The sequence below is a fragment of the Procambarus clarkii genome, chromosome 67 (assembly GCF_040958095.1).
Source record: "Procambarus clarkii isolate CNS0578487 chromosome 67, FALCON_Pclarkii_2.0, whole genome shotgun sequence".
NCBI lineage: Eukaryota > Metazoa > Arthropoda > Malacostraca > Decapoda > Cambaridae > Procambarus > Procambarus clarkii.
Window position 1 is genome coordinate 20876116 of NC_091216.1, and position 24669 is coordinate 20900784.

At 39.4% G+C, this 24669-nt stretch overlaps 1 protein-coding gene across 6 annotated transcripts in view; it reads right to left on the reverse strand.

Annotated features, from left to right (window-relative positions):
• The window catches only part of LOC123767736 (lysosomal-trafficking regulator), a 154513-nt gene that overhangs the window by 74384 nt on the left and 55460 nt on the right, over positions 1–24669 (reverse strand). For all 6 annotated transcript variants that reach the window (XR_011223929.1, XM_045757693.2, XM_045757696.2 and 3 more), the window contains exons 17-28: positions 24493–24618; positions 22417–22801; positions 19536–19675; positions 14021–14194; positions 12566–12738; positions 11589–11745; positions 11074–11281; positions 8762–8929; positions 8383–8465; positions 4023–4742; positions 2148–2360; positions 1009–1110 (exon numbers count right to left, since the gene is read on the reverse strand). Coding sequence is in view for 5 of the 6 variants with exons in the window: in XM_045757693.2 (XP_045613649.2) it covers positions 1009–1110; positions 2148–2360; positions 4023–4742; positions 8383–8465; positions 8762–8929; positions 11074–11281; positions 11589–11745; positions 12566–12738; positions 14021–14194; positions 19536–19675; positions 22417–22801; positions 24493–24618 (2649 nt within the window). In the remaining variant the exon portion in view is untranslated. The remainder of the gene's footprint in view (positions 1–1008; positions 1111–2147; positions 2361–4022; positions 4743–8382; positions 8466–8761; positions 8930–11073; positions 11282–11588; positions 11746–12565; positions 12739–14020; positions 14195–19535; positions 19676–22416; positions 22802–24492; positions 24619–24669) is intronic.

A 24669-nucleotide genomic window follows, 5' to 3' on the forward strand; every position in this document is an offset into this window, starting at 1 on the left:
CCTAAGTGATGCTGATTCCAACAACATTTAGGAAGCCATCTCTAGGTTAAGTTACAACATTGGGATTTCCCCAAATAAATACATCAGTTTTTTGGTGATTCTTGTCTTAGTGTTGTGGTGATGTTGGTCTGCAAGTTCACTGAGGGCAATCTTAGTTCCAATGGTCATAATCTGAACTATGACCTTTGAATTACTGCCAAGATATTTCAACAAAAACCCAACCTTGAGAAATAAGACATGGTCTCCCAAAAGTTTAGAAGACCTAAAACATTATGCTGCCCATGTAGATATTGCCTATCTCCAAGATGTGTCACCATATTGTACCAGACAAGCATTGAGATGCAAAGCAAGGTCTAGTATGTATACTGTTCTAAACAACTATGAATATCTCCAAGGTACTTCATCCTACTCATCAACCCAAGCATCAGAATGCAAACCAAGGTTCTTAAAAACCAAAACCAGGCTGCCACGTTGACCAACATGAACCACAGCATTTGGAAAACACCTCAGGATTAGGCATGAGATACTGGTTATCTCTAACCTAACAACTGTTACCCGAACTATTGGAGCACAGAATTCCACCCCACCCCCCTCCCACCAACAAACACACACACACACACACCATATCCAATTAATATTCCAGACAGCCTTGTGCACAGGAATCTTAGCAGACATATGGAAAAATGCAAACATAGTTCCAATTTATAAAAATGGTAGCCAAGAAGAACCTCTAAATTACAGACGCGTATCATTAACAAGCATGGTACAGTAGTCAAAACACTAGAAATAATAGTTAAAACCAAATGGGTAGAACACTTGGAGAGTAATAAGATAATAATGGACAGACAGTATGGTTTTCAAACAGGAAGATGCTGTGTAACAAATCTACTTAGTTTTTATAATAGAGCCACAGGGATTCTACCTGATTACATGAGATACATAGTGGATCTTATCTTAGGAAGTAATCAAATGTGATAAATTAGAAATGTAATCAATTCAATAATTAACCTTGTGCAACAAGTCCAGCATGACCATCAAGGAATTATGGCAGAGTGCAATGTCCTGTGCTGCATGGGGAAGCAACGCCATCAAGGGGATGAACAACACCACCTGAAATTAATACGACTGTTCAAATGAGGAAATAAAAGAGGCCTTTAGTAATATTTTGTAAGAATTCCCATCAAAAAATTTAAACACATAGTATACAATAAGTATAGACTGCTGATCCAGTGTGACCTAAAAAATCTGGACTATATTATTCATAAGCTCTCAAAGCCTTTCATATATAGTACTGTACAGTACAGTATTCCAAACTTTTAAATTCATGCCAAATTTAATTATGCTTTTGTCAATTTGCTGGTACGAATAAATTTATATAATGCATTCAATCACATTTATTTACACTATAATATATAACACATTATTGAATATAACACTAGTACAGTATTACAAATTAATAAACAAATGGTTTACTTAACTTTTTTTTTTTTTTAGAAATAACAGCAAAAATTCATTACAGTAGTAAGACTTCTCATGCAATCCTGTAACTATATGTTTAAAATTACAATAAATTTACTTCTTTAAAGCACTGTGCCATACAGATGCAAGTACAAAATTAACTTATACAGATATAATGCTTTTTGGAGAATATTCAAACCTAAAGCCTTCCACATTCAACAGTGTCAGAGTAGTTAATAAATGGAATGCACTAAGAAATGATATGGTAGAGGCAGACTTCACACACAGTTTCAAATGATGATTTGATAAAGCCCAGAAGGCTCAGGGACCTGTACACTAGTTGACTTACAGTTGAGTGGCAAGACCAAAAGCCAAAGCTCAATCCCTTGCAAGCACAACTAAGTGAGTAACCATATGTAACACACAATATACAAAAATACATATACTGTACTGTATACACACACAAAAAAATATCCGAAAATTATCTTAAGCAAACAATTGTGGGTGCTTGGAACAAGCTAAGTGAGAAGGAAGTGGATGTTAAAACCATCAGTAGTTTCAAAGCATGACATAACAAGGATTACAGGGAAGACGGGACACCACGAACATTGCTCTCCATCCTGTACATATACTTAGGCAATTACACAAAAACCCATAAAAACACAAGACATAATACAAACAATATTCACCTGTTGTGGGAGAGCAAGGCTAGGATCACAGTCAATGGCATAATCTTCAAACGTGAATGCACGTCCTAGAGCAAGGGAAAACGCTGCCAAGACCAGATGAGTGGATATGGAAGTGTGTTTGTGCAACTGCTGCCCCATTATTAGAGGAATATTTTGGCGCAGGTGTAGAACACTATCTTCAGGTGAACATCTGTCCAGCATCGTTGCAAACAGCTGAGAGTGGGAAAGGTAGTTAGCATTAATAGCAAAATTACATAAATCTGGAGAGGGTTCTGGGAGTTGTTCTACTCCTGAGCCCAGCCTGAGGCCAGGCTCGATATTATTATATCTATATACAGTAGAACCTAGGTTGCCAAACGTTCCTCTTTAGAAATTTTTGGGTTATGAGCTCAATTTCTTTGTAAAATCTGAATAGGTTTACGAGCTTTGCCTCGCTTTGCAAGTTTGTTGATACATGTATGGGTCAACCGAGTGTGTGGTTCCTGGTGGCACGGGTTACTGTACACCTATCCTCCTCCCCCCACCTCCTCACCATCTTCCATATGCCAACAAGAGTTATCAATAAAGGTAAGCCATAATTTGTACATACTATAGTACAAAATATTTGTGTTTGAATGCACACATACACCTATAGAATATAGGGCAAAAGCACACAGAATCTAGCAACAAGATGAGGCATGTCTACTACCCTAGAGATAACCAGAACCAAGCAGCAACCAGGCAACAGTATCAGATCCACTATTTGTTTCATCAATGTATGGCCCCCAGTATCACATTAGAAACACCAGTCAGGCCCATCTTGGATGCACAAAAACTATGTTGGCTTGCAGAAACCTGCAAAATAGGAGCAAAATAAAAGCAGCCAGAAGATTCTGAAAATGCCCCTAGGGGCACAGAGAAGAAAAAACTTCCTCAGGCTGTATGAAACTAAAGAACCCTTACCTGGACAAATTGGCCCTAGAAATGAGACCTCAAGATGGTAAACAGTCACCAAAGCCTCCTTCAACAATCTCAGACACCCTGAAACATTGTCTGAGACATCAAACAATTTGTGTTGGAATCCAACTCCAGGCTAGCATCTGAATCCTGGACAAGATGGGGAAAATAAATTGAAAACCACCCACAAAGATCACTCAGTCCCCAAAATATAGGGGGCCCACAGCAATCTCCAAAGTTCAAAGAAAAGACAGATACTACATCAGTCTCTGCAAGATCCATGAATAGAAAGCAGAAGCAGTGGATTAAGTTGAGTCAGGAAACTCATTATATAATTTTTGTCTGTTAGTTTGGTAATCAGCAAACATTTCTCAAAGTGAGGAGGTTAAGTGCTTTGTGACTTCCTTTCAACTTTTAGGATAGTTACTGCAGTAGTGGATTGACCTATAATCTCCACATTCTTCATGCCCCTATGAAAGGCAGAGTCAAAGGAGGCTATAATGCCAGTGAAGTTGGGTCAGGGAATCTACTGAGGGGCCCAATCCGGTTACACCTCACAATGATCACAGATTTTATAACATTCAAACTGTCCCTAACAAAAGAAATGCAAACTACTCTAGAAGATAACTTTATTTGATTCTTCCAGAAGGTGCAGAGTTTAGCAAATACGTTTGAACTATTAAGGAAACTTCTTTAAAGAAGATTTCAGAAACCATCTACTAGATTCAAAAGAAGAGAAAATATACCATGTCTCAAATCTTTAGGATTACACCTTGAATATGAATGTATATATATATCCCTGCATGTATATATAAAAATGTATGAATACAAATCTCTATTTCATACAAATTTCATAACAAATATTATGAAGTACTGTAAGTAGCTGCCTTTAAATCAAAACAAAATTTTTTTTAACATATATAGAGGATTTTGGCTTACCTTGAGAACAGCACATCGGATGACAGGATGGGGGTGATTTGCCATCACAATTGCCTGATCCATATAGAGCGCTTCAGCCAAAAGTGTTCGAGTCGTGGTATCTGAGGAATACTTCAGAACCGTCTCCAGCATTTCTAAAAGCCCCACTACTACCTGTGTGAGGCATGAAAGATTAGCACAACTGGCACTCTCTTCTTCCTCTGCAGTTTCATCTTCTTCAGTCTCTCCTGTTTCTTCTGTCCATTTTGTTGTTCTTCTAACTGAATCTTCTGTTTCTGTTCTTTCACTGTCTGTTGAAATTCCATTTTCATTCTCCAGGTTAAATGCTTTTGTTACATTTTCTTCTCTTACAATATTCTTGTCAATGATTAATTCCCCTAGTAAAGGTACTTGTATCTCATTAGAAAAATCTTTCTCAATTAAATCATCTTGGATCACTTCAGAGAGCGCTTCAACTGCCGGAGCAACAGAATCTCGGTACATCAAAACGCCCCCATCTACATGGTCCTCAGCTGCGGCCAAAGAATGCAAATTTGAACTAATGTTTAGGTTCTTATCCATAACCCCATCAGTGTTATCCTCTTCCTCTGAGCTTTCGTACACATTCTTTACAATACTACCTTCCATTCGCAATTTTCTAATTTCTTCCTTTTGTTCTTGTCGTATCTGTTGTAGTTGAAGAAAAGGGTTGCTACTGTCAACCACTTGCCAATCAGCAGTCTAAAGAAAGATTTTACCAACTGATTAGTCAAACAAACATATGTAGGATAAATAAAGAATCAAGTTGAAGATGACTGGTATTCAACACTGTCAAATGAGAACAAATTTATTGCTTATATTATTAACTAAAAAGATGCAAGTGACACATACTAGTGGTACGTATATATACTATACTCTGCACATGGACATGATACATTTTCTGACTGAAAACAAACTGAACAGTTTGAGCTAGCTCACATACAGCCTGACAAACAATGGAGTCTGTGCACAGAAAAGGGAAGTAAAGCGGAGGGACAGGGGGTAGTCGAATGACATGGCTTAGAAAAAGAGTTTGTCACTAAGGTTTAATGCCTTATTTCTGAACTCACATTAAGCTGCTGTCTTATGTAAGGAGTCTAAAATGACAGGCAAAATAGAAAAAAAGAAAATACTCAAGTATCCTGCAGGATGATGACTGTTGGATGAAGAGGATGCTAATCAGATACGATGAACTTAAAGCCTGTGCTGGGAGAAAGCAAAGCTTAAATATAGCCAAGCACCATTGCAATAGGAACATGTGAGCATGCAAGCAGCATGGAAAATCCAGGGTGAGGAAAAACACAAAGCACATATAGCTACAGTCCATTATTGTAGTAAGACAGCTACTAGCTGCATAACCAAATCCCCAAAGACTACAACTGTTACAAACCACATGTGAAGCATTCCTAGAGCCCATTATGACAGTTTCCCTACCCAGAAACTCTTCCATCTGAAGGTGCAACATGAGCTAATGACCATAGTGCTTTACCCTGGAACCAGGATGCATTAGGTTATGCTAGTACAAAGGAGCAAAATTTCCTCAGAGTATTGTGATCCCATTGGAATGACTGAAAGTTTCTTACAGTACCATGCTGTATGTAGGCTGCCTCTGACTGTATGATCCCTGTCTAAACACAGAATGGGGGAACTTACGTCTGCAAACACCCAAATAAAACGGCTCAAAAAGGAGCTTTCATAAGACTCAGAAGCATTGATATTGTGACTCTTACAAAGTGGATCTACATATATCAAGCTTATGATAGACAACTCTATGATACTTCATAAAATCAGCGTTAAATGTAATAAAACACCATTTTCTGGGCAAGTCCCCAGAAGCCTTCCGGGGACATCAGTCAATTCGATTTGAGTTCTAGCCTACTGGGGACCACGAGCTAGAACCTGGCTCAAGGTTCCTTGTGGAGCAAGGAACCTTGAGCCAGGTTCTTTCTATAGGAGCAATGGCCTATAGAAACCCCCCCGTGTGGTTGGAAGCATTCTATGTCTGCCATCTATGTGGTGGTGGCTTGTGGTGGCATGTGGTGGCTTGATGGGCACTTTATCACTATGTACACCAAAACTCGCCAGTCATCGCCCATCTCTGCGGCAGTGTTCTCGTCTTTTTATACATGGTTGTTCCTCGAGTACCTATATAGTAGCTTCATATTGGTTTGTACTATCAGAGCATTTATGCTTCAGTTTCAATTAGATATGCCTTTTTTTTTCAAGTTGGGAAAGGCTTTCTTTCACCTTCCTTCACATGCTTTTTCAGAACCTCTGTTTCTTCTCTCGTTTAAGGCTGTAAGGTCCAGTTCCCTCAACCTGTCCTCATAGCTGAGCTCAATTCTGGTACTATTCTCTTGCAAACCTCTGAACTTTCTCAAGTTTCTTAATGTGCTCTACAAGGTGTGTATTCCTTGTTGATGCTGCATACTTGAGTAATGGTCTAACAGTGAGCCTATGTCCTTGGGAGTCGGTCGGCCGAGCAGACAGCACACTGGACTTGTGATCCTGTGGTCACGGGTTCGATCCCGGGCGCCGGCGAGAAATAATAGGCAGAGTTTCTTTCACCCTATGCCCCTGTTACAGTACCTAGCAGTAAAATAGGTACCTGGGTGTTAGTCAGCTGTCACAGGCTGCTTTCTGGGGGTGGAGGCCTGGTCGAGGACCGGGCCGCGGGGACACTAAAGCCCCGAAATCATCTCAAGATAACCAAGAGATCTACTGGGTTAGGCACCCAGAAAGGTAGGTATCTCAAAACAAACTCCACCTAGCTAAAATTGCTACTGAAAAGCGAACTATCAAGCAGAACTCCACAATCTGAAAAACAAGCAAGACGTCACAACCGCCGCCGCGCCGCTGTCTGCGCAGCTCCCCCATTGCCAAGTCATGTGGGAATAATAGGAAATGACATTGACTGCAAAACTTGCAACTAAGAGAAGAAATGTAGACAATTACATACCACAGAGTCTATCATAGATTAAGAAAGTAATTAGAAATAGAGCAATGCAGAAGATGTACAGTGACCACAACTCAGAAGTTGCAACATCAGGATCTTTGAGTTGGTACAAGAATTCAACCAACTATGAACCACCTATTTTGATGAAAGGGAGCAGTAAAAAGACAGAAGTACATTCACATTGCATCAGACTTGGATACCCATGTGCATGGGAAATAGGCTTACAGGTTCTAGAAGATGAGAGAAAATGTCAGCATTGTGGAGAAATGCCCGACAGACCACTGGAAAATTATCTAACACAGTGTAGAGTTACAAACCCATTAAGATTTCAACTTACATTCAACAGAGCAGTAGAAGTTGTTAAATATACAGTATGGGGTAAAATCTTACTGAAGCGACCATACGAGTCATAAATACTCATACTCCTCCTAAGTAAAACAGAAACAAGCAACACTTAGTGGGCCGCTGGTTCACTAAACATTCAACGCTGGTTTAATAGGGGTGCAAGGTCACAGTACCTTGCACCCCTACCAGCGACAATACTACCTCCTACCCAAGGTCAAACAGCGGAAATGAAACCCCCAGCTGACCTCAAGGACAGGCAATCAACGAGCAGCAAAAGACCCCTATGGAGGTAGTTCATGAATGACTTGTGGAAGGCAACCCCCAAGCCACAAGGGCAGTACTTACAGGGCACCTAGGGAAGGTGGCCCTAGGCACATGCAGCGCCAGTACTCTGAGAATTACTCCTAGCTCTCACACCACCACATAGCAGACCACCACCACAAAGGTACAGCACTGCTCAGAGACAGGAGCCAGAGTCAAACAACTGCCACACAACACATCAGACTCAGAACTGGAATTGGATGGTTGGCGCAAGGGGTCTGGGGCTCCCCCTTTTCCCTCCTGGAGAGAGGGGGAGCTGCAGAAACAGCAGGGCGGCGGCAGTTGTGACGTCATGCTTGTTTGCTTGTTTTTTAGATTGTGGAGTTCTGCCTGATAGTTCGCTTTTCGGTAGCAATTTTAACTAGGTGGAGTTTGTTGTTGAGACGCCTACCTTTCTTGGTGCCTAACCCGGTAGATGGCAGACACAGAATGCTTCCAACATTGGGGTTAGAAACATAGAACGTTTCCAATATGGGGGTTAGACACACACAATGCTTCCAACATGAGGGTTGGAGACATAGAATGCACATACGGGTTTCTATAGGCCATTGCTCCTCATGCCTCTCTGAGGGGGCCAGATTCTGGCTCGTAGTTTCCAGTAGGCCAGAACGCCAATCAAATTGACTGATGCCACAGTTTAATACGTACATATCAGCCCAGTATAGCTCCAGGGAGCCGGAGGGGCTCTCCACAGAAAAGATAAATAAGTGAACAACTTACTTCAAACTGTGATACACATTGTGTTTTACTAGGGCAATCCATAAGCTCTGCAGCTAAATCCACTCCTACAGCAACAAATGATCCTGTGGGGGCACCAAAAACATAAGCATCAAGACTAGCTAATAAATATATTCATATTTATTAGCTTGGTAATTTGACTTCATAAATCCCCAGGAATGCCACATTAATAAAAATGAATTCATTTTTCATTATTGTAGTATTTAAATAAATAAATAATAGGTTCAATAAATTATATATATATATATATATATATATATATATATATATATATATATATATATATATATATATATATATATATATATATATATATATATATATATATAACATAATTTGGTGGTGGTGTTTATATACTAACCTGTCTTGTTGTTAGAGGAGGTGGGGATATGGGGAAGGTAATAAGCTGTGCTTTGTTCAGTAGCAGCATATGTCAGGTGAGCTGGATGTGCTAACAACAGGAAGCCATAAACTGCTGCCACATCCCGAACACGCACAATTGGGGAGCTTATTCCAAATGATGTAATGCCTGTTGGAACAATTAAAAGCCATTAACATTCCAATCATTATTTATTATTTATTGTTTAAACACATGTTTGCTTGAAACACTAAATTAATCTAAATACATTTATTACCATAATCCTGTTTCTCACATTAATAAGGTGGGGGAGGACCGAGCCCAGAGAATGGGGGGGTGCCATATCTCCACATTTTCCTGGACATGTCCTGGATTCAGGTGTCAAAATTTGTGTGAGGGAAGACTTAAACATTTTCCAAAAGTCTGGAATTTCAGCTTCTTTCACTTAAAAAAATTATTTATCTATACTGTGTGTGTGTGTGTATTATATATATATTTTATATATATATATATATATATATATATATATATATATATATATATATATATTTTATATATATATATATATATATATATATATATATATATATATATATATATATATATATATATATATATATATATATGTATGTATGTCGTACCTAGTAGCCAGAATGCACTTCTCAGCCTACTATGCAAGGCACGATTTGCCTAATAAGCCAAGTTTTCCTGAATTAATATATTTTTTCTAATTTTTTTCTTATGAAATGATAAAGCTACCTATTTCATTATGTATGAGGTCAATTGTTTTTTATTGGAGTTAAAATTAACGTAGATATATGACCGAACCTAACCAACCCTACCTAACCTATCCTATCTTTATAGGTTAGGTTAGGTTAGGTAGCCAAAAAAGTTAGGTTAGGTTAGGTTAGGTAGGTTAGGTAGTCGAACAACAATTAATTCCTGAACATTTGGCTTATTAGGCAAATCGGGCCTTGCATAGTAGGCTGAGAAGTGCGTTCTGGCTACTAGGTACGACATACATTATTTATTTATTTATATATATATATATATATATATATATATATATATATATATATATATATATATATATATATATATATATATATATATATATATATATATATTAGTATATTTTGGTAACAGTCTTTCTTGTAAACATATATTATTAAATATGACCGAAAAAGCAAGATTAATAATTCTAACACAAATTTTCTCAATATTTCTTATGTTTCTTTTCACTGTCGATGGTAATTGAAAAATCAATTCTCCAAAATTCATTTTTATTTCTAGTCTGACGTGACACTTAACGCGTTTCGTAATAACTTATTACATTTTCAAAGACTTTAGTTTACACACACACACAACTATAACCTGCAAACACTAAACAGAGTTCTACTATGCTATCATTTAAACAGCTTTCATCTTATATACCCGCATTTGGGTGAGGTGATATGTTACAACAGTTTTGGATGAGGTGAACAAAACTTTCAACACAAGATAGAGCAAACTTTCAACACAAGACAGAACACGGTGTATTGGGTATAAATTGGGTAAATTAAACGGAAGAATGGAAGTAACCGCAAAGGGCCTATTGGCCCATATTTCTTGATGCTTCTATATTGGTGCGGAGTCTTGAAGTGGGTAGAATATAGTTGTGCATTAATTGCTTGTTGATTGCTGGTGTTGACTTCTTGATGTGTAGTGCCTCGCAGATGTCAAACCGCCTGCTATCACTGTATCTATCGATGATTTCTGTGTTGTTTGTTAAGACTTCTCTGGTGATGGTCTGGTTGTGGGAAGAGATTATATGTTCCTTAATGGAGCCCTGTTGCTTATGCATCGTTAATCGCCTGGAAAAAGATATTATTGTCTTGCCTATATACTGAGTTCTTTGAGACTTACAATCCCCAAGTGGGTATTTGAAGGCATAGATGACGTTGGTTTCTTTTAAAGCGTTTTGCTTTGTGTTTGGAGAGTTTCTCATGAGTAGGTTGGCCGTTTTTTTGGTTTTATAGTAAATCGTCAATTGTATCTTCTGATTTTTGTCTGTAGGACGTATTGTCTTCTACAACCCCCTATATATACTATTTATAATTAATTTTTTATATTATTTAAGACTTCATTACACAAAATGGGTTACAACAAAGGTTACATGCAAGGTCCAAGGTTACATATATACTGTACTGTATATTTATTTATTTATTCAATAATTTAAAAATGTTACAAATGGCAGATTGTGTAATTTACAGTTATGTGCCTAGTTAAATATACAGAATATAATAAGTTTCTAATTTTGTACAAGTGCCACTTACTAGTAGGTGTAGCTGCCATGCCAACTGCAGATGGTACCGAACAAAATCCTGACGAGTATGACTCCTGGGCAGATAATCCTAAGCCAACACCAGAAGAAATATTTCTCCACGACACTGGTCCTGGTCCTCCGACAAGTCCAGTCACTACACTTACCACAAGGTCCGCTGAACATAGCCCATCTAGTGAGCCTGTAGTTAATTCAAGTTCCTGTCAAGAAAAATATAAAAGATCATCATTATCCCACTCATCACTGTCATGGGATGAGATGGCATTGGGCCAGAGGTAAGAGAACAATAGGGAAAATAATACTGAAAAGTATTAAAAATAAGGTCTTAAGAGAAGATAAAAGTCACCTTTCTAATCACTCAATTACTTCATTGGGCAATGCCCAATTCTTCCCAGGACATGTATATTATCTTAAAGACAATATACAACTTAAGTGAACATTACATAGGAAGGCAACATCCTCCAAGATGTTACAGTTCATTTCACTTTATGGTAATATCCTACTTACCTTACATATAAATAAGATCTTGTCTAGAGCATCAATGTCTCTCAGCTGTGATAAGTTAAAATCTCTGTACGGCTGATTTTCAGCCAACAAAACCTTCAGGACGGACATCATTATTCCAAGCACAGAAATTCGCTCACCACTCTCATTAACGCAGTACCTGAGGTATAAATAAAAGGATGGTTCGTAAGATATTTCTAAATTGTATAACAAATAATATTGTATTTCCTCATTAGAATAACTGTTGTTGACCAGACCACCCACCAGAAGGTGAAGGGACGACGATGTTTCGGTCCGTCCTGGACCATTCTCAAGACAATCGACTTGAGAATGGTCCAGGATGGACCGAAACGTCGTCGTCCCTTCACCTTCTAGTGTGTGGTCTGGTCAACATACTTTAGCCACGTTATTGTGACTCATTGTCTGCTTAGAATAACTGTTATTCATTTTGAACTTTTGTAACATTTGCTTTTGCATTATATCAGATGTGCAGTGAAATGGGTTAAGGAAAGCCTAGATGCTGCAGCCAAATATTTTTTTTCACAACAATTTACATAACTAAGTCTACCTTGGACAAATGATTAAGATCCACATGTCTGAATATTGGTCCTAAGAAGTGGAAGTATTGGTATATTTATAATAAACTACCTGTACAGCCTTTTATATACGTACTATAGTTCTTCTCTGGACAACAAATGTTACTAAATTTTCACATTAAAAATGCAAAACCTAATAAATGCTGAAATCAGAATAGAAGCCAAGAAGATAACAAACAAACAATGTTTTTAATCCTAATTATGACCACCTTACTCTCAAGGAATTCTTCTGTCTCTATATACAGATCACTTCATAGCTTATATTATCAATACAGTATTTAACACATTCCTTTACCTTGTACATCCCAAGTAAGACATTCATGACCAAGACAGGCATAAGGTAACAGGTACAGAATATAGAATGAGATACTGTACTTCACTTACTTGGTCGTTTGTTGCATTGAGAAATCATTAAGGAAAGTTCTCCAGTTGCTAATGAGAGAATTCATGAGATCTCGATCCACCAATATTGCTGGTACGTGCGGGGCAATGGTGTATACATCCCTGCAGGCCAAGTACTGAACGACACTAGGGTATGTACACCCATCCAAAATAGCCTGAAAAATTAAAAGATATGTGACTTGTCACAGTTAATAAAAATACAGTAAAACCTGGATTCAACAAACCTCAATTCAGCGAATCTCCGGTTGCAACACACCCTTTCCATGCTAGATTTGCTCACCCAATTCGACAAACAAGAAGCAGCCGATGTGTGCATTTGCTTAAAATGTTGAGATCAAGTTTACGAATGAAGGCAACATTACAATTAATAGTTGGCCCTGGGAAAGACTTTAAGTATATTTAAAACCAAATTTTATATTTCACTTTAATTTTGAGATTTGCTAGTTTTTCTTTAAATATATGATTTTTTTCCTTTGAAAATAAGGTTTCAAGGCTAGGGCGTGCAAAATATGCTAGATGCAGTTAATTTCTTTACAGACAGGTTCACATAGTAGTTGTCCATTATATGATGCATTGGAATTAAAACTTCGCACAGTGAAATCAGCCCATAGAATGTGGGAAATATTAGGGTATGAATGGTAACTCCCTTAATATGGCTCCAATTAAATTTTTCATGATTTTTGTAGAGAGACTCAATAATAAAAGAAACAGTTGGAGCCTGTGGAATGCTACTGAGGATAATTTCATACCCAATTCTAAAGTGGTTTCCATTTTGATTCTTTTTTAATCACTCAAGTATGACCCTGGTACCATTAGAAAATGAGTTTTGAAGCTGGGAATGTTAGAAATATGCTAGAAGTGCTTGATTATTTTTGCAGAAATGTTCATTTGGTAGTTGTCTATTTTATTATAGGTTGAAATAAAAATTCCGCTAAGTGATATCAGCCTATAGGTGTGGGAAATGCATCCTGGAGCCATCACCAGCTGCAATGAATCCCTCACTGTAACGAATTGGGGTCAGTTCCATATAGTTCGTTAAATTAAGATTGTACTGTAGTTAAAGTTTAAGCCTCTCAAAGATGACAGCACTGATCACTTCTTAAAATTAGAAATGTATGAGATATAATTTCTTACATCTATATACAATGAAGATTTTTAACAAATCTCTGGTAACAGTACTCTGAAGTTAAACTTAATAATGATCCCAATTGTGGACAAAATATACTTGGGCAATACAGTAAAATATAAGAAAGTAAATGAAAAACTTAGACATACTAATTATGAAGCAGTGAAATACTGTTGAGGAAGGTTGAAAAATCTTTACAGTACTGTATTGAGTTTTCAGATTAAATGCATGTAAAATCCAAGATACATACAATTACAGTGTAATAGTTATTTAGGTGTAGATTTATACATTTCTTAAACTAAACAATATACCTTAATAGCTTGAACTCCTGGACAAGATAAAGGGGACAGGAGAATCCGAAATACAAGAGAGCTGCCACGTAATCCTTCATACTGAGCAGCCAACTGAGGAGACGTGTGGACACAGTGCACAAGTAACCTAAGAGCCACTGCCTGTTCTCGCTCTTCACACTGCAATTCTACTAACTGTTGGCCAAGAAAAGAAAAATATTAAACACCAAAGAGAGATTTAAATAAGGTACAGTAGAGAAGATGATGCACTTCTAACACACACACAGCTCATGATGAAAAAGTCTCAAATACAAAAATGCCTCCCAATAACCTGCAGTCAACAGTGTTTCAAAAGATAACATATATTTGAGACTGGCTTAGAAAAACACAGTCATCTGCATCCATTTATAATCAATGTGCCCTTAAAATTATGTACTTTGTGTTAGTAACTTCCTCATGGTGTCTCTGGACCTCCGGGATGCATATTAGCACGTCCCGATTATTAGCACGTGTTCAGGGACTGGCTCGGTTTTGTCATGGGGCGACAGACTTACCACTTTCGTTGTTTTCCTTCCAGTTTGGATCTGGCACCTCGCGTATCTACACACCTTAACTGGGTCGTGGTGACCCGTTTGAGTTCTGGCTTACCTTGACGATTGGCTGGTGTGGACTCCCAGCCAATCCGCGTGTCTGCTCGCCAGGGATTTGGTTAATTACCAGCTCGCCGGGTTTGGGTTCTTGGTGTACTGGAAGAAGTCCCATTTGGTTTCCTCTCAGGTTTGGACTGGGCTGGGTCTTGTGTGGGACTCTCGGACCGCTTCCTTGTCTTTCCCTCTGGCGGCGTTGTTGCGGCTGCGGTCCTGCTTACGACTGTTTTTGGAGGGCACCCGGGTCACACGACGGTTGTTTAAGCGACGGTGCGGGAGCCAGATTTTCGCTGTGCTGGTCTACCCATCGGATCGGATCTGGCTTTGATGGATGTTCTGGTTTCTTCGGGGGCATCACTTCTGTCGCTCTCATGATCGCTGTGTCCGGATCCCGGGAAACTTGAGTCAGCTGCTGCGTCGCCGGCTTCCTCTGAGGGTTTAGTGGGGTTCTATGCCCTGACACCTCCATGAGCCCTTGCTCGATGTGTTCACGGATGCCTCGTCTCTTGGCTGGGGTTTTGTGACCAGTGCTCACCAGGCCAGCCAGAGTCACTAGGGTCCGTCCTTCCTTCGGGCTCACAGCACGGCACGGCACAGGAGTTCACGGTGGTGTGGCATTCACTTCAGAGGGTTCGTATTGCTTGCAGAGCAACGATCGGCTCCATTCGAACTGCTCCCTGGTGGTTCACTATCTGAACTGCGGGGTTTCGATGTGGTCCTAGGCTCTTTGGGGCTGGTCGCTTCAGGTGACTCGTTTGCCGAGTTCTCAGGATTTGGCTCTCCTGGCGGTTCACGTTCAGAAAGGGGGGGTTGCAAATGATCTGGCGGATGGCCTGTCTCATTTCATTCTCCTATCCATAGAATGAATGGTCGACACAAACTCGTTCAGTTGGCTCTGCTGGACGTACGGGCACCTAGAGGGGGACTTCTTCGCATTGACATGGTTGAGGCGTCTTCCAGTTTATATGGCGCCCTTCCCTAGATTGCAAGGCCATCGGGGTCAATGCCTTTCAGCTGGACTGGTCGAGTTGGGGTTACCTGTACCCTCCGGTTCAGTTATTGCTCCGGGTCCTGGCTCACTTGGAGAGACTTAGCAGGGACAAGTAATCCTGTTGGCTCTTTGGTGGCCGGCCCAGCCCTGGTTTCAGGCGCTTCTTGCTCGATGTCCGAACCTGAGGGTCTCTTCCCACGGCTCCACCTCTTTCAGCAGATCGGTCATTTCTGTTATATGGCTGGTGTGATCTTCTCTACTTTTCGCGTCTCGTCTTTTTTATGTGAGTTTATCACCACTTGTATGGTGATCAGGTGGCTTAGTTGGTGTCCCACCTGCGAGTTTCGTCTCGACGGCAATATGAAATTTCCTGGCAGTCCTTTGGTCGGCACTTTGTCTCTTCGTAGGAAGTCTTTGATTTCTGGTTGGATTGTTTTGTCCTCTCTCTCTTGGTTGTTTCAAGACGGTCATCTTATGCCAAATACTGTCGCCTCATTTTGGGGCGGCGCTGGCGGAGTCGCTGCAGCTTGCATTTGGGGTGGATGTCACTTCTGCTCCGTTCTGCAAGCTTTTTCGGGCGTTGTTTTCACCTCCGGCCTGCTTATGTGCCGCCTGAGCCTTCCTGGTCATTGCACCAGGTGCTCTCTTCTCCTTTCTCCTCGGTTTGTGGTGGCCCCCCTCGATTCAGGACTGTTTTTCTACAGCTCTTTTCTTGTTGGCATTGACCTCTGGGGGTCGGGTCGGAGAGTTTAATGCTCTCCTCCGGCACAAGGGTTTCTGCTCTTTCGGGCCTGGTGGTCTTTTCTAATGAGTCTGCTGCTTTCTGAAGGGATGCTTGGTTGGTTCAGCCAGGAGAGCATCATGTTTTGTGTCTGTGGCTCTTCGTCGTTATTTGCGCGAAATGGCCTTTGTGGCAGAGGACGCACTTTGGGATGATCCAGTTTCCCTTCTTCCCTATTCCAGGGCATGGGTCTCCCAGGTTGTCCGCAGGATTATTCGGTAAAGCCAGCCTGCGGTCTATTCCCGTGGCCACATCGTTCTAAGTTCGGCGTTCAGCTGCTGTTTTGGTAATATGTCCTGGCCTATCTTTCGGGCACGGGGCTTTTGGAGGTCGAATAGGGTCCTGGCTGCACGTTACCCTGTTAATGTTCCTAGTCATTCTCGGGCGTGTATAGCCTTGAGTCGCAGGATGCGGCCAGTTGTCTCAACTTTGAGTTGAGCGAGTGAGTGACGACCGCCTCCCGGGTGAGTCCTTTTTCTTCTTATCTTTGGTTAGGTAGCTCCGGGGAGCCGAAGGGGCTCTCCACAGAAAACCAACGTCGAATGTAATAAAACGCCATTTTCTGGGCAAGACCCGGAGGCTCCCCAACATCCCTATACCAGCCCCTTGCTGACCAGACTCCTCCTTCACCACATCACTGGCCTATGTGGTACTGTCAAGGCCCACAGGAGGGAAATGCCAGTGTTTGGCATTGGTATTGCAGTGGGTGATTGACAGCTGTGAAAGTGTGAAAAAAATCTTATCGGTGCACTGGAGGGACAGACGTGAGATGAATATGTTGACAACTATTCACACAGATGCCATGTTGGACAGTGGCAAAGTGCACTTTGCAACAATGTTCCTCATATATAAACCTGATTTGTGACATTGACTACAATGTAAACATGTGGCTAGTTGATAAATGTGACATAATGGCTGGTGCCGTCGAGTACGCACGAAAATCTGTGAAGTGGACAAAAATTCTTTTTCCACCTCATTGACACTGCAGTGCTGAACTGTTTCAATATGTATCTCGTGAAATCTGGCAAGATACCCCTAATACGTACATTGTGTTGCTCTAGTGTCACAACTTTTCGTGAAGTCTGTGATGGAGGGCTGTGTTGTAACACGTGGGGTGCCAGCAACAATGCCACACGCAGTTCCAGACAGACTCGGGGTAAGGAAATTCTGGGTGTACACAAGATTGGTTATATGCCAGGCAGAGGATCACGGGACAAGGGTAAACGTGCCTGCGTTGTCTGCAAGAACACACAACGTAGGGAATGCAAGCGAAGCTGCATCTGCACCTGGTGTGTTGAGTGCAAAGTTCTCCTATGCCCTGTCGACTGCTTCTCTGATTATCACACACACACGCACAGTTCTAAGTGTGTTGACAGGGGATGTATATAGTGTGTGATACTGTACAGTGTGTAAATATATCATGGAATGTACATACTGTATATGAACATGAGATATTAGAAATATGATCAATGTTTGTGTACACATTTGTGATACATGTAACAAAGTGTCTTGGAACAATACGGATGTTCTACTGCCAGAATATTGTGAATGTGTTCAATATACATAAAATTAGCCAGGAAAAACAACATAAATGCATTTGCAATTGTGCAGAAAAAATGAACAAAAAAATATTTGTGGCAACTCGCGCTTGTTGAAGGTGGTGCACAACTGGCTCTGAGTCTACGCCACGGGCGACCACCGAACCGTGACGTCACACGCCCTTTTCTGAACACCACTGCGGCCAATGTAAGTACATTTATGATTTTATTTCAACAAATGTGTGTGATCAGGGAAGGGTATTTAACAATTTTAGAAGTCCAAAAAATTTGTTGCGAACAACTAATTTTCTACACAAAAGGGGTTTGCCATATTTGGAGGCAGAGCAGTGCAGTGGTTAACTATAATCAGAAAAAATATTTCACCAAGGAAAGCATTCCCATATTATTTGAGTCTAATGCAGTAACAGTTTTTTATTTATGTACTTTAAGTTTCAACTTAAGGGATGTAATGATTTCCAGGAATGCATGATCTACTTAAATCAAGGGATGTCGGGAGAGTACACACTTTTTTATATAATAAATATATTTGCTTACAGAAATATTTGTCATAATTTAACCTAATACACATAAAAATGTAGTTCTCTGAATTGTACCTGTACCTGGATGGGTTCTGAGAGTTGTTCTACTCCCCCAAGCCTCACCTGGGGCCAGGCTTGACTTCTGAGAATTCACGTGTTACAATTACATGTATTTATAAAAAAGTTTCCTTCATGTCTGAAGTAACCTCTATGGGGATGCAACCATTTACCAACATTTACCCATACAGAGCTTTATATAGACAAAATAACCCAAATATGTACCTATACAGTACAGTACAGTACAGTAGCATAATTCAAATGAGTTAACTTGCAAAACAATACTGCACCTGATTTTACACAAATATTTAAGTTCAAAACCATCCAAACTATTTCTGCTCTCCCATACTATAAGATGGGATTTAATAAATGAACATTACTGTACATACAGTATATATATACTGTATACATTTATATAAACTTTAACCATATTACAATAAGGCTAAAAATTTATACTATATCTAAAATTGTGCAATACAGATTTTTATGCAATTCTGTACTATGGATTCTAAAATAATGACCTAAAACCAATATCATTCTGTAATAAGAAATATAAATAAAATTTCCAAATTACCATAATTTAATGTAGACAAACACCAAGATTATCATTAACTTTATTAACACAGTAGAGCAGTGGAGGTTTTGCCTGTGCTTCACAATGCCACATGTGAGATGTCATCAACTATTAGTCTACTCTCATCTTGGTACTTCTCTACACTGTGTCAGCACTTTGTTCTCCTGATGACCTACCACATATTAAGTTAGTATGATGAAACTTTACACAATATAAGCCATGATTCAAATGCTTTTTACTCTTGTTCAAAATCCATGCTGGATGTTGCATTTCATTAAGCCTTTCCATGCTTCACTTTCTGCACTAGTTGTTTTGGCTTGCTTACCAATAAACTCTTTTGCCACTTACATTCTTAAGGCTTATTCCAGTTGCATGTATAATTAGCTTTAAAATCTTTATTGTTACTTACCCTAGCAAAGAGATAGAGAATATGCACTATGCCTCCCATCTGCAAGAGAGCTACATCAGAGCCTTGACTCTTCAGAGGAGACAAGTCCCCAAATAACACTGCAGTCTGCGTACTAGACAATGGGTAATGATTGCCCGTATCTGTAAACATAAATGTGTATTATATTAACTTATCCATATAACAGATAATTTATAATTATTGTACATTGATTAAACATTATATATATACTCTATCAAGAGCAATGTCATGAAAATGTGCAAAGCTTAATACGTGGTCTTGTCCAGTAATTAGTCATATGATGCCCTCCTGTGCAGCTTTACTATCCTTTAGCCCAACATTCTTAATGTAGTGAATTATTTTCTATCACTATCTCAATAAGTTTAACAATGTTTTGTAGAGTTTGATATGCTTATTATTTTGAAGACAGTCTGAAGATCATTAGCATTTATGTGGTTTACCTTAAATTTTATTGTAAAGTGTGCATAACTTAGGTATAGTATGTTCTTTGTATACATCAACACACATTTTGTCCTGATAATACCTAAAATCAACAACATTGTCATGCAATTTTTTGTACGTGACGTTAATGTCATGCAAAACGCTTTGCACGACATTAGTAATGTTTGCACTGTTGTTGCTATTTTTTCATTCTTGACATATAGTTGTTTTAACTATGAATATATTCCATATATATATAAATGGTTAATTTACCCATATGGAGCTTTAAAAAAGCCAAAATAACCCAAATATGTACCTATATAGTACTGTACAGGACATAATTCAAAAGGGTTAACTTGCAAAACAATACTGCACCTGATTTTACACAAACATTTAAGTGCAAAACCATCCAAACTATTTCTGCTTTCCCATACCATAAAATGGGATTTAATAAATAGATATTACTGTAATAATCCATTCACTAATTCAATAATCCATTATATGTTGTTTCCTTCAGTCACATGCATATTTCTTCAAGTCAGTTTTCACATTAACACTTTCTGCGGATGAGGACTCCTCCCGGCGTCCTGTTTCGCCTCACCGCTCCCGCATGGTGGACATAAATTTATGTCCTCTTTTAAAATATTTGTATAAAATTCAATTTTAATCCGATTTACTTTGGGTTTGTTTCAAACTGCGCGCCATGAGGCTCTCTTTCTCACCACTAGGCTGCATGGTACAATAAGTTCATGAAAGGTGTGGACCACTTCGATCAAATGGTATTACCATTTTACCCGGAAAACTCACAAGTGGACCTAAAAGATAAAGTTTTATTTCCTGCAAATGGCTTTGCATAATGCCTTTGTTTTGTACAAATACAACACAACTGATCAAAAAAAGCTAACATTGCTACAGTTCCACGAGGTGGCAAATTGGGCCCTATTGTGCTGGGACCCGGAAGATTGGCCTCAAACAGCAACAGTATCTCAACACTTGCGGCACGCTCCAGACATAAATGATGACCCAGGTCCTGCCTATGCTGACGCCATGCAAACTCCTGGACCATCTGGTGTGAGGCGGCCCTTGTTCACTTCAACACCTCAAGCTGAAGCAGGAACCGAATCAGAACCCGAGATGTCTGGCACACTGCCATTTGACGAGACGGTTTTGTCAGATGACTCTGACTCAAATGTTGAACCTCCAGCGATTCAGTTGATTCTGAAAATCGCATGAACTACAAACTGAAACGAGTATTTTGATACCAGAATGAACACTGTATCACATAAACTGCCATAAGTAGACTCGAACCTTCATAGATTTTTTTTGGGTGTAGCGTGTGTCTGCATGAGTGTCCCAAACTGGTTGCAGATGGGTGACTTTAGCCATTTATACTGGTAATGTATTTTGTATTTTGATACCAGAATGAACACTGTATCACATAAACTGCCATAAGTAGACTCGAACCTTCATAGATTTTTTTTTGGGTGTAGCATGTGTCTGCATGAGTGTCCCAAACGGGTTGCAGGTGGGTGACTTTAGCCGTTTATACTGGTAATGCTTCCCCCATATCATGTATTATATGAATATGTCTGTTTAGGGAATTTTATTCCGATCAATGTACAACCAAAAATAACTGTGTGCAACAAGTATAAACTTGACAAACATAACAAAAGTAAAAACATTTTGTGTGTGTTTGACGCTCACTGATATGTTCCAGCGTTGTTTTATATTTGGCGCTATTCTATCTTTCGCTTTGTTGATCTTTTTTACCTACAGGCTCATAGAACATTCTATTGCGAACACATTGACACAAAAATGAATGACGTACATAGAATAATAATGTCATGAGAGTGAAATAAGTATAAACTTTCAAAGCGCTGTATCGCACATGTGTCGTCCCGTCACCGATACCGGGTAACAATTTCACCACTTCCCACACTCTTGCGGGTGGGCCGCAATCATTATTCTACGCTTATATTCATATCACCGTGTTGGGAATTTCATTGCGAGTCCATTGATACCAAAATTAACGCTGTAGGACAAGTGTGGAGGTGATAACAATCCCAAGAGTAAAAACATTTTGTTGCTGTTGGGCGCTCACGGCGAGTCATCTTCGTAGTTATTTATTTGGTGCTGGTATCCCTATACGTTTCGTGACTTTTTTTACTGATGTTCTTCTAGAGAATTTTATTGCGAACACGTTGGTACCAAAATGAAATACGTAGCTCGAGAACTAAGGTCAGGAGAGTAAAAAGAGTATACACATTTTTGTTTTTACGCTTATGCGGCAAAAACGCCGCGCGCACATCCCGCTTTTTTTTTTACCATCCAAGGGGGTGCGAAAGTGTTAATAAACAGAGAACTAAGTACTGTAGCTCTTCCTTATTCCATGATAGTGGGAAACAAGGTAGTGATAATAACTACATAAACTAATGATGCATACCTTGTAGTGTTGGCATGTGTGGTTTATAGCAAAGGAACTCTGATGGATGCTTGGCTGCATGGAGAAGCAATAATGATTCCTGTGCTGGTCTAATTGCCGATTCCATATTACCGTACAAGACAGACAGATCTATTCCTGCTGTTAAAAGTTTTGGCGTGATGAATGGAGTCATGAGAACTCTCTCATCTTTGTCTGTAAGGGGCAAAAGACTCGTACAGTCTTTACCAAGAGCAATTAGATACAGGCACAGCTCTCGGCTTAGGATAGGTTCTCGGAAGAGAAAGGTGTTCCCCATCAACAGCCTGTGTGAACTGCTGTTGCAAAGACTGCCTCTTCTGGTCCTCTGAAAACTGAGGGGGTCAAATCCATCTTCTGGTTCTAGTTCCTGGAAAATATAATTAGGTAAGTCTTAAATATACAATATACATTTAAATAAAACTATGTGACTGATAAGAAAAAAATGTCTTAAAATTCCCATTAACGAAGAGTGCATACTGTACATGTGAGATAATATACAAGGGCTTTTCAATAGGTTCCAAGATTGATCTTATTTTATGAGAACTAAAGGCTTCAAAATTATGTGTTGTATGCTTAGTGTTTAAGAACATATTTCAAAGGATGTTACATCAACTTTTTCCAGAGCTATGCAGTAGGCCAGAGTTTTCAGCACTACACAGCAGACTGAAGTTTTCAGTGCTACACAGCAGACTGAAGTTTCCAGCACTACACAGTTGGCTGGAGTTTCCAGCACTACACAGTTGGCTGGAATTTCCAGCACTACACAGTTGGCTGTAATTTCCAGCACTACATATAACTTCAGAAACACAGCACTTTACTTTAAGATTGCTGCTTTCAGAACACTACAGGCGAGGTGGTAAGCCCTTTTTAGTCACCCCGCACATACCTGAACTCTGTCACGTCCCCAAGACACACTGACCTTATTAAAATATTCTAGTTAAATAACCTAATTAAATAAATATATATTTGAGGTGACCACTTAAACTTGCTGCTTAGCTAGGCTTGTAAGTACTTCAGTGAGGTTCCTCAAGGTACTGTGCTCGCTTCAGTTCTTTTTTTCATTCTCATACCAGACATGGATAAGGATTCAAATTATAGTACTGTATCATTCTTTGCAGACAACATTAGAATTTTTTATGAGAGTAGACAATCAAGTCTTTCATAGGCCAGAGAAAATAATGTGATGTTTAATGTGGATATTTTTCTCTTACTACACTATGAAATGCAAAATAAACCACATATAAAATGCAGTAAAAAACACAATATTAAAAGAAAAAGCAATGTAAAATATTTAGAAATACTCAAGTCGGGCAACCTTGGGCAACTATTTGATGTGGCAAGCAGCCACATCGAATAGCTTGGTTGACCACACCACCAACCAGAAGACCCGGTCAAACACTGGGCAACACAGGATGCTAAACTTTGGAATCATCAACAGGTATATGACACATGGTGCATTACATGGTAGCACACCACAAACTTGTTCAATAAGGCCAAAATCAATCTATAGCTTTTTATGTAACTCATTTACAATGTCCAAGAGAGGATGTGTAATTGAAACTCATACTACTGCAAGACCTTATGAATCCCGCCCTGCAGTACTATCCCATCGTCTAATGAACAACCCATAGTGTTGAGTCAATTTTCCTGCAATCTGCACACCACAACATGAAAGAGATGATGTAACACCCTCTGAGGAGCTGAGTTCAAAGTGAGACAACACACCTTCAGATTATGACTTACACTTTTCCAACCCATGGTGTTTACTTGCACAGTATATATTTAGTCTTGAAACTTAATGACTGCCCCTCATTTTGGATTACGAAACAAAGGCTGAATGGAGAGCAGAAAGAATGCCCAAGATAGTGACTGGGTGATTTTGATTAGCGATACAGTACTATAAAACGCATTATATCATTATCATTATCAAATTTCTAAATCTCATGATATGGGGAGGCAACAGCCTTTAAAGAAAATAGGAGATAAATTATTATCAACAGCAAAAATGCTATTGGTTTTGTAATTAATGGTGACACTGAAACTGTCTGAATAAATTACCTCAGTGGAAAAGTAATGTGTGTGACCGAGGAGAAGGTAAGATGGAGAACTTTTCTTGATGGAGCCAACAGCAGGCACAGTTACATTCACCGAGTGACAAGATAGCGAGTCTACAAATATTGTGACCTGAAAATAATGAGTATTTATTATTACCACATTTCTCTACATACACCTCTG